At 41.1% G+C, this 17,934-nt stretch overlaps 1 protein-coding gene across 3 annotated transcripts; it reads right to left on the reverse strand.

Moving 5' to 3' along the window:
- Positions 1-555: 555 nt before the first annotated feature.
- Positions 556-17,273, reverse strand: LOC110976244 (baculoviral IAP repeat-containing protein 1f-like). 3 transcript variants are annotated; one of them, XM_087139322.1, is made up of 4 exons: positions 16,347-17,273; positions 13,262-13,571; positions 9,122-12,002; positions 556-802 (listed from the first exon to the last, which is right to left on the reverse strand). In XM_087139322.1, exons 2-4 carry the CDS (start codon positions 13,563-13,565, stop codon positions 676-678), a joined length of 3,312 nt encoding a protein of 1,103 aa, XP_086995448.1. In that variant the 5' UTR covers positions 13,566-13,571; positions 16,347-17,273; the 3' UTR covers positions 556-675. The 3 variants fall into 3 exon arrangements, with proteins under 3 accessions (XP_086995448.1, XP_022085041.2, XP_022085042.2); XM_022229349.2 differs by lacking the exon at positions 556-802 and adding an exon at positions 4,870-8,704 and having other exon boundaries at positions 16,347-17,270; XM_022229350.2 differs by lacking the exon at positions 556-802 and having other exon boundaries at positions 9,236-9,377; positions 9,469-12,002; positions 16,347-17,272.
- Between the last annotated feature and the right edge of the window lie 661 nt (positions 17,274-17,934).

The raw sequence follows: 17,934 nt of genomic DNA on the forward strand, positions 1-17,934 counted from the left end.
GGTCGAAGAGGCATGTAACGTGTGTACCACCTGTCCACGAGCGTTGTGCCACCGCAGTAATGGCTTCTAATTCTGGTTGTCGAATTACACTATACGGGCGATTCACAATGTTATGCCTCCAGGAGTTTGCAACGCGTTGGCCAATCACAATGCGCGAAATCTGCCGACCCAGTGCGCGTTTGGAAAGGGTCGACAGATTTCGCGCACTGTGATTGGTCAAGAAATCTGTCTATAAACAGCTCTGTACCGTAGCCACTCCCTTGCGTCATTAGTGGCGCATTGTCGCGTAGTACCGTCACGCATGGTGACGTCTATGGTGTACTATTCAGGCCACGTTAAGCAGTTTGGGGAGTCTCCGTACGCCGCAGTGTTGTTAAAAAGCACAGTATAAATAGTGTTGCTGCGGTGTATCTGGGATTTGGTGTGGGTGTGTGTGTGGGGGGGGGAATTCAAAAGCGAATGCGGCTTTGGTCTTTTTCAACATGATGTTGGGGGAGAAAAATCAAAAGCCTTTACTCATGGTCCTGACATCCTTGCTTTTATTTGCTGGTGTTGTTTTCTTAGGGTTTTGGTACTAATATCTGATAAATTAAGATACCGATTACTTTCTTTCCTACTCACCTGTGAAGTATTCTTTGTTAAAAAAAAAAATCCGTCGGCTGGGGGCAACTTGCCCTACCGCTGCTGGCAATGCCACTGCAGTATTGTTACGCAGTGCGGTGAATATAGCAGCGCGGTTAAAGTCTCTTCTGCCCCTTGGTTTCCCCTCTGATCCAGTGTTAGGTCCCAATTTTTCGGGTTTCTGGGGGAGTGATCACATTTATTTTTTATAAAGCCTGAAAATTTACCTGTGATGACACGCTTCTGGAAGCCTTTGATAAGACAAATTAGATGCACAGATTTTAGAATTTCCAATTACTTTTCGCTTATTTATTGCCAATGCACGACTTTCTATGGTAACTGGATGGAAGACCTAGTTATGATTGGCCTATCTCGTTCATCTCATTGTTGTGCCACCTAGCGGCCATCCTACTTCACCCTGTACAAGTACTTGGTACCTTTCGGTAATTGATTCGGTTTTATTCGTCACACGCGATCCACACAGTATACGCACGTATTTACGTGGGAACGTTGATTGCCTTACCTCAGATAAATCGGAACTCGGCCAGTATGTTACTCATCCAATGCTAGAGCCAAACCGATGGATTCAGACGTTCACAGACAAAAAGCGACCACCGAAAGACTTGTTATCACGTCTAAATAAACCTAAAACCAAAATATCGAAAAATCTTTTCACACTACTTTTCTCACCGTGCATGGGGATTATGTAGTTTTTCGATTTAAGACAAAATCATTCTTCAACTCTCTGGATGAACACATGTACGCAGCTTTTTGGGGGGCGAAGTAAGATAGAAGCCAGTGGCTTTCATTTTTGACGTCATGCATCTGCTCTTCCTTCCATGCTTACTGAGTGACAAGCAAAAGAGTGTGGTGTTCTGTAGACGACAAAATCGCCGTCGTGCCGTTGCGTCATGGCGTCGCCTCTTTTCCTAGTACTTTTATGCTGTAGTTACAGAGTGTCCACGTAAAAAGTATACCGAGACAAAAATTACTGTAATAGCAAGACTACTTTATATATGGGAAAGCGAAATATATCTCTAGAAAGGGCAGAATGTCCTCTTTGAAATGGTATACAGCTTGTGATGTTATTGACACAGATGAGTGAACAAACTAGACCGGTGTTAAGGATACTGAAATCGACATTGTGGCAAATTTGCATATTTCATAAACAAGGCACAACCATGCAGGTGTGGTCTGTTTTATGTCACCTTCTGTTTTGATCCTCAGCGTTTCGTGGGACTGTGCAACACCCAAACTGTTATTAAAGCCGGCGTGTCGTGGGTAAAGTTTTATGGGTGAATTTACGGAGAACTGGGTCTCAACAACATCAGAATGTCTACCAGAAAACGTATGCAATCAGAAACGCCTTCTTTAGTCGAAGCATCTGAAGCAAACCATCGGGTTTTTTTCACGATTAAATCATTTGGCCGCACCAGCATCGGAGTTGCAGCTTTGTAAACTTGCGGCAAATCTTTTAAAGGAGCGTGATCATATGGAGTTTTACTGCAAATGAACAATACCAAGAGCTGATGAACAATGTAAAGAGCAAAATGAGCAACGAAAAAAGCAAAAGGAACAATGCATAGAGCAATATAAACAATAAAAAGAGTGAATGAGCAATAAAACAGCATAATTAGCAATGAAAAGAGCAATATAAACAATAAAAGAGCAATATCGTCAATGAAGAGTAAATAAGCAATGAAGCGCAATATGAGCAATGAAAAGAGCAGTGTGAACAATTAAAGAGCAATATGAACAATACACAGATCAATATGAACAACAGAAATAGAAAAGTAAACAATGCAAAGAGCAAAATGAACAATGCAAAGAATTTAAATATCATCCTTCCAAGGGAAGGACATGAATGGTATTTCTGCAGTCAAACCCTTTGCTTATCATCGGTGTGTTAAATTTTTTGGAGGGAAGTCTGATCTAGAGAGCCTTATGGAAAATATCCACGCCGAAGAGGAATCAGACGTGAATGAAGTTCAGGAAGACGTGAAGTGGAAGTTCAGAAGTGGAAGACTATGCCATCTATCCAGATTGGCTGACTGAAGCCAGAGAAACAAGTAGGGAGATTTGGGATGAAAATATGTCAAATACGTCAACAAAGGCATGAATGAAGATCAGGCAAGGCTTTTGACAACAGTAAGACCCTCTGGGCGGTCAAACAAGACTTTTCGACGTCTATTAGGAATTTCTGTCAAGGCAACCTTTATTAGAAGGATAATGAAACTCACCGGGACATTGTGGATGATCTCAAGGAAAAACTTGCTGAAGGCACATTTGAAGGTTTCAGATACAACCAGGAAAGATCAAAGGAGCTCTGGCGTATTGTAACGAGTTTTTAAACTGATTGTTCGCAGTCGGGTACTGAATTTATGAGAGAATTTACAATTATTACAAACTGTTGTTGAGCGTCTAACCCAGTGCTTTTAGCAATCACGCTGGTTTTTGTTTGCGCTTTTTTTTTAAATAGGGTCCAAAATCGACATGAAACAAAAGTAAAAGCAACGGGACGATCCCACCAGGAAACTACACTTATATTTTTATTTCAAAGACCTTTGGTTGTCATTTCGGCTGTCATTTGTCAGTTGCCATGCACAAGTTTAAAATTAGAGAATCTTTATGGCGCATATCTATCCGGTTCGTAAAGTGTGACGTCGCCTCAGTTAAAACCACGCCCACTGCACATGCACTGCACATAGAGTTACATGTATTGATCGTCGTTTACTGGAACCATGAAAGCGGAAGTTAAAGCGCAACTTCAGCAATCGTCCAATGGGAGCCTGTAAATTGTGGAGCGGCTTCCTTTGTGACGAAGTCACTTACAAACCGGATACCAGCTAATTTTAGACCATGTATCCGGGCCGAAAAGTTGGTTTGCGCATGATCAGGTGTCCAATTTTAAACATTTAGTTTAGAGTGGCAGTGAATACAGGGTTTACAAACTGGCATGCTTCGCTTGAAGATGTACTGCTCTTTGGGAAAAATTCAACTTTTCGAGACTCAGTTTCTTACAAACAGTGATGCAAACAGTGGTGGCTACGCACCTGTACTTGAATAAATCAAAGAAATGAATTGTGAGTTTGTCGACCAAATTACTTTTTTATATTTGAATGTCATTGGGTATACCACTTTTAAACAGTAATTGCAACATCACACTGACCTCTGTCCTTGTCATTGACACTTGTTTTGAGCTCTAAGTCTGAAATTTTAATCATAATACTTCTGCAAATTTATACAAGGTAAACGCAGTGTTGAGGTAATCTAAACATGTTCTAACCACTAGTGTTTAGAAAATACATATTGTGTAACACATTTTATAAACGCGTCAAGTGTTCTCGGTTTAGTTTAGTTTAGTTTAGTTGAGTTTAGTTTAGTTGAGTGTAGTTTAGTTGAGTGTAGTTCAGTTCAGTTGAGTTGAGTTGAGTTCAGTTCAGTTCAGTTCAGTTCAGTTCAGTTCAGTTCAGTTGAGTTCAGTTCAGTTGAGTTGAGTTGAGTTGAGGAGTTGAGTTGAGTTGAGTTGAGTTGAGTTCAGTTCAGTTCAGTTCAGTTCAGTTGTTTAGTTTAGTTTAGTTTAGTTCAGTTTTTAAAAACGAACAAACAATCAATATGTAAGAAGTTAAAACACACACTTTTCCCTTCACTAAAAATGAGCAGACATTTAAATTACAAGACTACATCGATAAATTACAAGGCAAAAAAGTCGTTAGAGTTAAAAGAGTAAGTTTTCACCCTGGATATTTTAACATTACAAACTCCACCGAAATCGATTGGCAAACTCATAGAAATGGCAGACCGGCAGAAAGGATACCAATAATGGAAAGACTCGGAGCTTCTACAAGACCTACAGGCCCCGAAGAGCACAAAGCAGCACCGACAGACCCCGAAGAGAGCGAGGCAGCACCACCAAAACCAACCCCGATAAACACGAGACCTGAGAGACAAGATCTTGATATGAGTATTTTAGACTCAACTGAACTTACAGTGCCGTTGTCGGAATTAGAGGCAGACAGTTTGTTTTTTTATGACGTAATAAGTGATCATATTCAAGCTCATGAGGAAGAAAATCTAGAAGAATTTAGCGATACCATTAGTCAAAAACTAGATAACCTCAACGAACAAACAGCAAATTTGAGAAGAGAAAATATAGCAAGAGGAATTCATAGGCAGCAATGAAAAGCAATTAATTATCTAATGCTTTTAACTAAAGAAAATAAGATCTCATTACGGAAGCACAACGCATTGCACTGTACTGAAGTTTATTCAAGGAAGGATTTTTAGAAGATAATTCGTACAAATAACGCCAAAAATTAGAAGCGCTCAATCCGAACCAAGAGATGTTCTTTAGTTATACCTAGGGGTTTCAATAGTACAATCATGCAACAGCTCTACACGGGGAAACATCCAGGAATTTTTTGTAACATGGAGAGCGCGGTAACATCATTATTCCTCCTGGATTTTACGACGTTGATTGCTTTGAATTTATTTTAAACGTAATTCTGGGCGTAAGTTTTAAAGTACATAGAGACTCGAATTTAGTTACAATTATGATAACAGACTTAAATCTTAGATTGCGGTTGGGTAAAGAAGTCCCAAAGCTGTTAAACCTGCCAAAAGGTAGGCTAGTACCAAACGTTATTTACAAAGGAAAAATAACCGTAAACCCTTTCGATGAGCTTTGGATACACTGTCGCGAGTTAAACACGTCTCATAATTATTTTAACGGCCAGACTTCAGACGTGTTGTGCTCTATTACAGACCCAAGCGAGATGGCAAAACCACTTAAAAACGGAAAAATAACAAGTTTCCATTTTTCGGTGAGAAACGACAGGGGAGAAGTGATAAATACAAGGGCGCTGGAATTCCGATTGAGTTAAAAATAGCCCCGCAGGTCTAAGAGACTGTCTTCCTACGTAAATTTCTTTTAAGCATATAATTAAAAAGAAACCTTAACGACCTTGAGTAAGTCACCAGAGATTTTCAGGCTTTACCCCGAGTTGGAAGAGCGCGAAGCTGAAAACCAAACATAGCTTTACAGACTCTAAAAAATCGAAGCCTGTCAAAGCACAAAACGTATACTCACCGCGCTAAACTACGTGAAACACGGAGTTGAGGCATTGGGTGCAACGTCGCCAGCCGTGGGAATACCCGCTATGTTAGGTTTGATTTCGGCACCCGTGGGCCTTTGATGGAAGGCATCGCCATCGGTGCGTTTTGTGCGTACGCCGTGTTAAAATACGTCTAAAAAACACGATCAAATCAGAATGCTCTGTGACACAAAGTTAAAAAAGATCGAAGAATAAATCTCGCAGGCCATTAACGACGGTGATATTTCTCACGAGGAATTTGTGTTGGTCGCAGGCGAGCTAAAAAATTTAACGAATTGAAAGAAAAATCTGAAGACTGATACCAAACTCCAGGTGAGCGCAGCGAGCGACCAAGAGGTCGAAAAACGCGCTAAACGTTTAGCCAGAGTCATGTTTGGCAAGGAAGAAAAAACGACGCGAGCGAGCACGAGCGCAGTGAGAAGCATTGTTGGTCATTTCATATAATAAAACACGTTGACGGATTTGATATTTCGTATCGTAAGTAACCTAAAAAGAGTGCCCACCAAGATATAAATCTTTACCTAGCGAGGAAAGCGAACCAGTCATAGGCACCCTGTTTAGACTAGAGTTTATACTAAACCCAGTTTCACCTTGAAACGGGGAACTTTTTGTTTTAATCCATCGATACGTTATTTCTAGAAGTAATCAATTAAACCATTGCAGTCAACGCAATGGCTGCAATCTGTGCAGTATTTCCAATCTTCACAGTTAATACATTTTACAGCAAAACATTCGATGCAATTTTTACAGTGTTTACAATCGTTGCAAGCTTCACAGTATTCACAACAGTTACATTCTTTACAACATTCACATTCGATGCAATTTTCAGTTTTGACAACAGATACATTTGACAGACTTGGTGCATTTTTTACAATAATCTCTTCACTTTTTCCAATCGTTACAACCTTTACATTCAGCACAATCAATGCAGTAACTGCAACAGATACATTTGACATTTTTTTACAAAATTGCTCATACATAACTACAATGTTTTAATATTTTGTCATATTTTTCTAAACCACTAAAAATTGTTTTGTTTTAAAGCCAGCGAGTAACAGTCAGGTATCTATCCACGGAGACCACAGAGGCCCCCACGAGCACACCAAAGGTAGAATTTTTATTGTGAGCTAAACTCACATTTACTGATCGAGAAAAAGGGTCGTGTAGGTACCAGGAGAAGGGACCCTATACTGGTCTAGAATACCCATACACTATACTACTAGAGCATTGGTAAGGACGTTTTGTTCACTTTCGCTTGTATAACATGGACAAAAGTGAAGGGAGGGACGTGTTTTAAGCATAGAGGAAGGGCAGAAGCAGTTTGCAACGCTGGCACTTCAAAGTGTTCAATGGTGGTCACCGCCGAGTCATGTGAAATAACAGAAAACATTCCAAAAATGCCCGAGTACTGCCTCCATCTTAGCTGGATAAGCGGGGAAATACTATCCTAACAATAGTTGTGGTGTTTTGCTTGCAATTAAATATAATAATATAAGTCATTCCTGTGACCAGGAGAGAGAGAGAGAGAGAGAAATCTCTTATATTAGACCTACTTTTGCAATCATTTTTTTATTTTGATACACTGTTCTATTATCCATGCAAAGTTTGCAATTCTATTCCCCTCCCTCCGATACATCAGTTTTTAAACGCTTGGTACAAATTTGGCCAAGACTGGCCAACAAATGTTGACTACTGCTTGAAAGCTAAATTCATAAGGAATAGAATGCGCTATTCAATCACATGGATTGATCATGAAATCTCGTCAAGTATGCTTTTGTACAAACGCGATAATAAAAATGATTCAAACAGGACACAACATATTGTGAACAACAGGACAATTTATCTCCAAAAATATCCAGAAGAAAGCGTTCATTATTAAAGGGCAATGACTGCACTTGTACATTTAGGGCACAAAGCGTAATACAAGCAACTCCGCAAGCATTACATTTGATTTTGTTATGAAATCATACCAAGCACCAACAAATGCGTGAATATTCAATGTCCTATACTTAAGTACACAAGTTCAAAGGATGCAGATTACCAGCGACAAAATTTCGACGGTTATCATAGAGTACAAAGGGGTTTCGTGGTGGTGACACACATGGTGCGTAGCAAGCGCTCTGGCCATGGGCATACTGGGCATGCCAGAGAGCGGTAATTGGCCAGGAGTTATAGCCTGGGAAGTTCAAACTACTTCTGTGTTCCTCCTCTATGGTTTAAGTCAGGGAATCGCGTCTTCGCCAATTAAAATCAAAGAATCTACACTTTTTTGTCGTTTCTCCTAAAATTAAGTGATGACGTTAATCACTTTGGAACATATGAAGCGAGATGTGGGACGGAGAGCACCCACCCCACCTTTGTGGTGGTCATTGTTTGATCGGAATCTCAAGAATTTTTTATAGACATGGGGGTGTGTTAGGTAACAATACTCTAAGGACTGTATAGGTATTGGACATGTAGGGGTGGGGATCCCTTCCGTCCCATATCTTGCTGGCTTTACTCTGGAGACACCAACAAATACAAAAGATATACCCCAGAGACATTCGCAAAAATATTTGCATTAAAAGGATATAGGCCTAACTCTCTAAGAATGCCATTTTTTCTCAGAAATGTTAAAAGTTGAAGGTATCTCAACAAAAAACTGTATAAGATCTGATTACTGTGTTCTTAGTCGTGTCTTCTCAATCAATGTCTTGTGTATACAAATTTGACGTACCAAACGCAGGAACCCGATAAAATGAACTGAAAGAAACTGAATTAATTTGTGCCTTTTGGGGTCAAGGGAAATACGTCATATTTACAAAAATGTTCAGACCAGGCGACTGGGAGTATTGCACGTCAGCCGTCTTTGTGTTTCGTTGGTGCTGTTCCCCCGAAATCATTACACCCACAGCTGCAGAAATTTGGTTTCTGCTTTCTCACATGCTGTCTCGACTTTAGAGCCCGCTGGCAAATATTGGCGAGAGAACCTTCACAGAGAAGAATACAGTAGCTGCAAATGATGCTGCAAATTATGTGACTGGAATAATTGTTTGGTACAGAAAAAAAAAACTTGGCAATTTAATTCAGCGATGGATTTGGACAATAGGAAAAGATGCTTCGACAGAATAGGTTTTATAGTGGGTGAAATGTGCGCTCATTGCCTTTGCTGGAAAGGACGTTTTGCCATTTCTAGATGATTTTCGAGCAAGTTTTGAAAGTGTGAATCCCCTTAAGTGTTGGTTCCATATCTATTAAATTCTGTCTGCAAGAAATAATTAGGTGTTTCGGTCTCCAATCTAGATTGAAACTTATCTGCTACTAGTGCCATCCGTACTTCATACATATTTTCCACACAGCGAAGGTTCTCTTGTATGAATGAGTACTGATGTGTGATAGCAACCCACCTGAACGTCTTGAGAGAAGTGTGTTTCTGGCAGCGGTTAAGCATCGTGATGAAGTCCTGTGGAAACATCTTCGTGTAGAGGAAGCTCAGGAATTTCAGGTGTTGCAGCTTGTGCATTTCAGTCGTGAATGCCTCCACGGTCTGCTCAGTACATGGTGAGCCTTCTTGGGAGGTGGATGATGGGATTCCCGATATTCTCAGATCAACCAACTGTTTTAGGCCTGATAACGCTGGGGCACAGTACTGAATCACTTTGTCTGGGATAGGAGAGTGCACCAAATTAAGATGGGTCAATTCTTTAGCCTGGCCGATTGATCTCTGGAAATTCTCGAGTCCAGCCTCGCTTACCTTGTACAGCGAAAGTCTTAATTCCTTCCAAGTTTGGCGGTTGCTCAGACTGTTACAAATGGCCTGAATGACTTTATCGTCAGTATTCTCATTTCGACGCAAATCTAGCCTTTGGAGTTGTGGGAACCGATCAAGCTTCTTCATGAATTCCACTATGGCTTTGGAAGGCATCTTTGATTTGTCTAAGATGACATTTTCGAGCTGCAGCATCTGAGGAAGGTTTTCCACGAAACCTTCCCCCAACTCGTTCCCAGCCATCTTCAAGTATTTCAGATTTGGTGTGGCCACCAGAGCGGTTGCAAAGTGAGCTGATTGGTCGAATCTGAGATCATTCAAACTCAGAGTCAGTCGTGTCATCTGGGCAAATACGCCATCTTGTATCATATTGAACAGGACGTTCCAGTCTTTGCGGTCTGCGCTCACTCCGTTTAAGACGAGTTCGTCCAATGAAGATTCCTTCAAGCCAGAAATGACAAAGCCTAGACTAAAATCCTGTACTTGATGCTTGCTCACTTCCTGCCAAATAGGTACCACTGCGAAGAATGTTAGGTCGTCACGATTTCCAAGATAGTTTGGTATTTTCTGTTCACTTGTCTGTAATTTCTTCCGGAGACTGCCAAAGTCATTTTGACTCTGTGGTTTGACACTATCTCCCATAAAGTTGCTGATTGCCTCTTCAGTGCCAGGGTAACAGTTTAGGAACTCTCGGAACTGTGTGCTGGAATCGAGCTTAATGCAAATCAACTGCAGACTCCTCGCGGATAGAGCACACCTTTCTATAGGTGGAGAATTGTATGAGTTTGGCTCTCGATATAACTTGCCCTGACAACTATGTGCAAAGAGGTAACCAAGAGCTTTAGCCACATAGGTAGACATCCCAACCAAACGAACGCAACCGCTGTCACCAAAGAGGGAATTAAACATATGGTTAAACCGACCTTCACTATTGCTCTCGAAGTTCAGCTGGAGGCACGTTTCGATTAGACGTTGTATTTTTTGGCAGTGCCTGAAGTGCAGCTTCCCACTCAAGTACTGTGAGATATTTTGGCCTTGCGTGTCCCTGAGTAAAGCGATGACATGTGACAAAATGTGCCGGGCGGCCTCAATGCTAGCAGCACTAGCGAAGACTAGAATGTTAGTGTAGTCCAAAACTTGTTGATCAGTGTCGACCTTTTGAAGGTAGTGTGTGAACAAATTTTTGTCGCCACTGTCCAGCAAATGTGCCAGATACTTCCCTGCACATTTTTCTTGTATGCTCTTCAGGATGAAGGAAATATCTCGTGTAGTTGAAGGTTTTTGTCCCTTTAGCCCGAGATCCTCAAAGTTCTGTGGTCGAACGTTGGAATCACCGTCTCTGGAAAGAACCCCGGCCCGTAAGCCTTGCAAAATGACTTGTGCTTGATTGGAACAACGTGAAAAGTCCTCCTCAGAGAAGATCAGTTCCTCTGTGACATCGCCAAAAAAGCCATTCAAGGCAACTTTCCCTAACTCGAGAACCAACTTCTCTGGATCTAGTAACCCGGGGACAAAGGCTCCCGACGAAAACCGTTTCTTGGCCACTTTACTGTGGTCGTGCTTGAACACACATTCAATCAGTCTATCAAACAGTTTGCTGATAGTATTCAGTTCATTGAAATCCTTTCCATCTGTCCATTTGGCAAGCTGACAGAATGCGGTCAGCATGAGTGGAATGGATGCCAGCTCTTCCTTCAATCGGTTCTCTTCGAGGTAGACCAGTAACTTGTCTCCCAGTGGTTTGTTCTCACCCCTGAAAATTTTATGGACATAGTCATCAATGTCCTTGGGGGTGAAACCTGTTATTTCCAGATGGCGGTAGCTCTCATAGTCGTCCTTGAAATCATCCACACGTCCTGGCCGAGTGGTAACAACAACACGACATTCAGTCAGCCATTCACCTCTGAGCATCTTCACAATGTTACCACAATCTGCTTGGTCAAGACCTTTTCCCTTGAACTCATCGTATCCATCCAGCAGGATGACCACTTCTTCGGGGTGGTCCTCGCAGTACTGTTCAATTTCTTCTGGGGTGATGCGACGCTCATTTGGAAGCATGTGATCTAGCACCGCTTGACCAAGGTTGCTGTGTTGATCGAGCTTGCGCATGGGCAGTACGAGTACGATGTGGGCGTTCCGTAGCAACGCCTCAGATTTGCCTGTGGCCCAGTCATAGGCGTACTTGGTCAACAAAGTTGTTTTCCCACTGCCAGTCCGGCCCCGCATGAGAATACGCGCGCCACAGAAATCGATAAGGCCTTCGTCCTCTCTGGTCACGTCTGTAAAAATAGCGTTGTACGACTGAAGGGGCAGTTTAATGGGGAAATACGCAGCCATGATGCTGATGAGGAGTTGGACATTGGTGAAAACCTGTTCAACATTAACGCATCCGGTGGTAATCCATGGTACAAGAGGAAGCTTGCTCATCTTCGATTGAACAAAACTCTTTAGTTTCTTACAGAAAGTCTCCTTGTCTAATCCCTTTTTCCAGACTACTTGTTCAAAAACTGTATCGTGAGCTGCAAGTGAGAAAAATAAATTTCAATCAGATGCAGGAAAGATGACAGTAAATTTAGTTTGATATTGGATAATCCCATAGGGTTTCACAGGAAACGTCTAATTTCAATGAAATCAGGCATTCCCTATAGCCTACAAGTCTGTCTGATTTCCAATAAAATCAGACATTCGCTGTACAAATCCATGGCGATGTCCGATATCAAACTAACTTTGCTGTCACGTAATAAAGGCATTACAGGCGGACAGATACATGTATATCTTAGATGTTCATTGGGTTCTGTATTGTTCCCCCATATTGTAGACTGTTTTATTTTACTTTCAATTCCTGATCAAACATTTCAATGCAAAGAGCAAAATGATCCACTGAAGGAGTAAGTATATCAAGCTGAGTCAACAAATTGGTTGTGCATACCACAAGTTGCCCAGAAAACTTTTTCCCAGTTCAGCCAAACTACATTTACATTTAGCGGATCATGTGCTTCATGAATGTTCGCTCCATTGACCTGGTGTAGTATCTTGAAAGGACAATATTCGGTGATATAGGCTCGACAAAATCCGAAAAGGGCAAACTGCCACCTTTGATAGAAACGTTTTCCAGCTCGTTATGGCGAATCTCCCGGCACAACGAGGCACTACGAGCCTACATTGCTGGATATCCCCAGCCACATCGACACAGGCGTGACCGGGCCGGGAGAAACCCCGCAGTTTCGGACGTTATCCATGACAAGGATAGCTTTCTAAAAAATGTTTCCGTAATGTTAAGACAAAAGACGGTACTCCGAATCAGTTATTCAGTTTATACAAGTATTAGTTGAATTTGTTTAACTAAACACTTTCCTAGGGAAGACCATTTCAGTGAAATAAAATGCACTGTTGCACAGTAAAATGTATTTCATTTGTCCCTTTGTATGCCTCATTTCAATTACCGTATTTAAACAAAACAATTGCTGCCTTTTGAGGCGGGGTCCATGCATGGTGTTTTGTATACCCTTAGGGTACCAAGAAACAGTCAACAATTGTATATTGAAATATACTGTGTTCTTGTGTGGGCCAATCGCATGCTCCTACCTTGTTCGATATTATTGATAAGCTTCCCACCAGCCTGTCCTCTGCCTGTGAGGAAGTGCTTCAAGTCCCAGTAGATTATTCATTAATCGGGGGAGCTCGAGATGTCGCCGTCCAAACGTGCATTTGTCACATCAACACCAACGTGTGATGTGTTTCCTTTGTCTGAATTTTACATACAATTATTATCACTTACTTGTAACTTCGGAAACAAAAAACATCAGATCTACCCGTTCTGCCTTTTCAAGTGCCCCACGTAGTTGCTGAGAGCGCTCAGATGGGGTTGTTTTGTTCTTCCACTTTAGTAGCATTTGGTACGCCCTCTCGTGAGCATCAGCTGGATAATCCATTTGCAGGTTCTGAAGCCTGGCTTCGGTAAAGTCGAGGGCCCGACCAATCATCATCCAGCTCTGTCCAAGCTCACCCGCTAGCTGCCAAAGGGCGTCCTCAAGGTCACGACTTCGACTGCCCGAGGCCTGCCGCTCGCCAAGTTCAGCCATTTTATCCTGTGAAAGGGAACGGCCATCCAGACTTCTTTAATTGACATGTTATTACTTTAAAAGAGAGAGACAGAGGGGGGATCAAATCTGAGGAAAAGATAGACCGTTAAACAGAGTGCTTCCGCTTGTGTTGCCCAAAACAGGAAAGGGTGGTTGCGAGAATTAAAAGAAATTACACTGAAATAGAAAAAAGCCATAAAATTAAAATATGAATTTCTATCCATCAAGAATTAAACACTGTAAAAACAACATTTAGAGTTTACAACTTTTTTACCCACTTTTTCTACAAGTATAACTCATGACATGTTTATTGAAATGTGTTTGCAATGTGTTAAAACGCTAAATGCTTTTCCGTGGTACATGTTTAGCTTTTAGAAACCCGCTCAGCAATTCAATACATTCCTAAACGCATAACCCTAAACATGTCAAAAAAGTGGCTACAAAAATGTGTTTAGAAATGTGTTCAATTCTAAGCGTTGTTTTTACAGTGAAGTTTTTTAATGGAAGATTACCAAATACCGGGAAAATGTTTTGGTTTAATTACGTCCATATTGCAATATGTCACAAGATTATTTTACCTCTCTCATGGAGGACATTAGGGGCGCTGTGTATATGCTTCCCATTTATGACCTTACCTCGGTGAAGAAAAAAGACTGAATGCCACAATAGTACATTACACAGCGTCAACAATTTCGGGATACATTAGGGCATGCTTGGAGAGTGGAGCTGGGGCTATACTTCAAATTTAAGGTGGTCTATTTCAAAGATTTTTTTTTGGTCTTCATGGATGCAGTTGTTTTTGTTGTGTGTATTTCTTTGGGTTACAAATGGGGTTCAAAACTGTGTTTATCTATCAACAAAACAGCATGGAGATCAAACTTTTCTACTTTTCTTCTAGCGCAAAAACACATTACCAATTGAATGTTACATTTAATTAAGAATGTGTCCAATTTTAGCCTCCAGATTTAGATTTGGATTTAGCTGTGAATGGTTTAAATAACAATTGTCCTACCTAATTTATTACTGATCTTCTGTTCTTTGTCTCCGTAATTTTGACATAGCTTCTCATTTATTTATTTAATTGATTATTTTGACATGTGGAATATATATACATGGAATATTAGAAAAGCATTAATAATATTAGAATATCGTTAATTGTTTTTACTGTCTGCAGTATTGCAAGCTCGCTGCTCAATCACCCGTTGCATGAAAGGTGAAAAGGTCTAGTCTGGATACCAGACCCGATGGCTCGTCGAATCAAGAGTCCGGTATCACCCAATGTCCACGTGAACAAAACCGGAGGAATTCCTCACGCTTCCGAAAATACACGAACTATTCCGAACTCGTCTCGTCCACATTCGGATAGCATCGTTGGTGTTCGGGTATTACCGGCCGTGTCTGTTTGCATATGAGATATATACGTCTTTTTTCTTTTGCTTGCTGCCCTCATGCAACACAGCGATGCACCCTTCCTAGGCTTTCTTTTTAGTTTCTTGCATGTTTTTAAAGTGACCGTCAACGTTGCGTCATGATCTATTTATATCCGTGATACAGGACCTAAACTTCTATCAAAAGACGTCAGGGAATCTTTGGTTATTGGGAACCGGACTAAACGTCTCCTAGAAATCAGGGTCAATACACCGTGCAACCTCGTCCCAGTGGCGTCATGCAACACGTTTACAGTACTGTCTGTCTTCTTAGTCTGATAAAATCGATCATTTTGCGTGTCCGAGAATTTGGACGGTAATAATTACGCGTGGAATGGTGCGATGCTCCCAAAATAGGATATTCATTTTTGGTTTGGGTATGTTGCAATGCAATAGCCAGCTATCCAGCTATCACACTATCAATTTAACCAGCTAAATTGGAAAAGGAGAAGGGTTTGTGAAAAGGATGAAAAACAACAAGCAAAACAACAAGCAAACACACGTCTCACAGCAAAATCAACAAGTACAAAATAGAAGACCTATTTTTGCTTGATGCGTCTGAACATTAAAATGTGGAAGTTACCCCCATGACCTATGTTCTACGTGAACAAGCTAGGTTGCAACGCTAGGAATGCAATGGGACGCGACGTAACATGGGATTTCCCTTTGTGAATACATCAGCGTTGCTAAGCTTTGAGCCACGCTATGCTCTCATGCTACAAAGGACGGTTTCTATTTCAAATATTATGTATCAACCATCTATATTATTTCAAATATCCAAAGGAAGAAGAAAAAATGAGACGGAATTCTCAACGTTACTCTATATTCTCTATAGTATACAGATGCTACTCTATGGACACACTATGCTATCACGCTACAAATGACGGTTTCTATTTCAAATATCCACGGGCAAAATACAATTGAGAAGTAATAGCTCTGACTGCCAGAGTTCAGTTGAATTTTGGAACTGTAGTTTTGGCCACTTAGCCTTTGCGACGCTGACGCACTAGTTCCTGAAATATAACTAATTCGTTTCAACTACAAATCGTCCGTAGGAATTCCGAATTTCCATTTTCTAAATCATACTGTCATCCATGTTTGTCATCATTTTCATACATGTATACAAACGACCAGCCTGGGGACCGGGTTTGAGGTACGAGGTTTGTTTATGCTGTTTGAAATACTACAAATGTTTATGATAAATCATTTTGAATGCTTTTGTATGCTTGTGACCATAGCAAAAACTGAGGACATTAATCACAGTCTGCGTTAGCATCTAAAATCTATATACAGTCGTCGTACGTTGAGGCCCTGCAAAGATAGTATGTAAAATTTAATCACTGAACTGACTGACCTCATTTGTTGATCAGCTCTGGCTAGGATCGGGTATAAACGAGTTGGCGGCTCGCTACACACAAATAGCCTCCTGGAAAATCCCCAGCCAACTTGAATGACCCTGCTGCTGTGAGAGCGGTTGAACTGTCTGCAAAATTATGAAGAAGCTTGTGTAACACTGAAGCACCGCCATGAAAAGGCAAGTTTCTCTGCCAGTTTCCCTACCGTGCATCATGTACAAGTACATGCACGTTCGTCCGCCGCGTACACTGAACCTGGTCGCGAACTTCAACTTGTAAAGGGAGCCAGGAGATATGTATCCGAGTGCCTTTTTCTTGTATCAAAGTCCTCCCAGGAAGAATATCTTTTTCCAAAACTGAAATCCTCTCTCTAGAAATCCAACAATGGTACCGGTAACCTATTACAGACAGAAAAAGAGGAAGAATTTTGGCTCCATAATTTCATGTTCCGACTTCTACGTTGCTCTCATGTGATAATGACGTACTAAGCCCTAGCATACTGTCGTCACGGTTATAAAGGTCGAGGAAATTGCTTACACTACAGTGGGCGCAGTCAAACTAATTGAAGTGAGAATCTTTAGCCAGCTCATTAGCATTGAAAGTGCCCCCACAGTATCTTTTTGCAAAAAGGAGATTTTTCCAATTTTTTTTCTCCAAAATGGTACGATTAGTTGCCAGGAACAACCCCCTGGGTTTTTTGGCTTTCATCTAAAGGCAGAATAGCTAAATATACGGTTGAGAAAGTGCCCGAGAGAGTTGAGGGTTGCCTGAAAATGGCTGCAGACTTCGGAAAAATCATTTTCTGGGGGGTGATTTGGCTTTGTGGGAATAATTAAAAATGTAATTGGTTAACCCACAAAAATTGAACAGAAAGTAAAAGATTAGGGACCACACAATAATTTAATTCATTGCGTGTCAGAAACCTCAGGGATGTTGGTATTGTGGCGTTTCATTCCCAACGAGTCAGCTCCAGTCTGGACGAAACATTTCCAACTGTGAGGAAAGTCCCCTGACCTAAACCCAAACAAACTGCTTTGGCACTTGAGTAAGACGGGCAATCCGCTAAGTTCCAGGGGTTAGGGGTCGTTTTGGCGGAAATGCCCCACGGTGTGTCTGTGGGTGAGTGTGTGTGTGGGTGGGTGGGTTGGCTTGCACGGTGGGTTCGTGGGTGACTGGCTGGCTGGCGGGTCGATTCCAATAATTTTACAGTCTCTCTTATTTTTCAAGTTTGGAAGTTTGAGACCTTTTTAGGGATAAGAAGATCTTTTCGACAAGAAACCTAGCTTATATGCTCATTATCTCTTTTCTTTTCCGGAGCTAGCATTTTGAAACGTGTGATAATGAATTTCCAATACCGACTGTACAAAAATGGATCAAGGTTTAGTGTGTTGGATACATAAAAAGGTTTTGCTTGTTTATCCGATTTTTTGTTTTGCTTTGATTTATAAATGTGAGAAATTTATTTAGTTTATTTTGTTTGAATTTATGTAATATATTTATATTTCATGTTTATTTATTTTGTTGTACTTGTAATATTGTCGCTTAAGATCTTCTTGTGTTTCCCTCCAAGTTAGGATTGGCAGGCCC

The sequence above is a fragment of the Acanthaster planci genome, linkage group LG07 (assembly GCF_054643075.1).
Source record: "Acanthaster planci isolate LZ-2023a linkage group LG07, COTS_SCS, whole genome shotgun sequence".
NCBI classification, from domain to species: domain Eukaryota; kingdom Metazoa; phylum Echinodermata; class Asteroidea; order Valvatida; family Acanthasteridae; genus Acanthaster; species Acanthaster planci.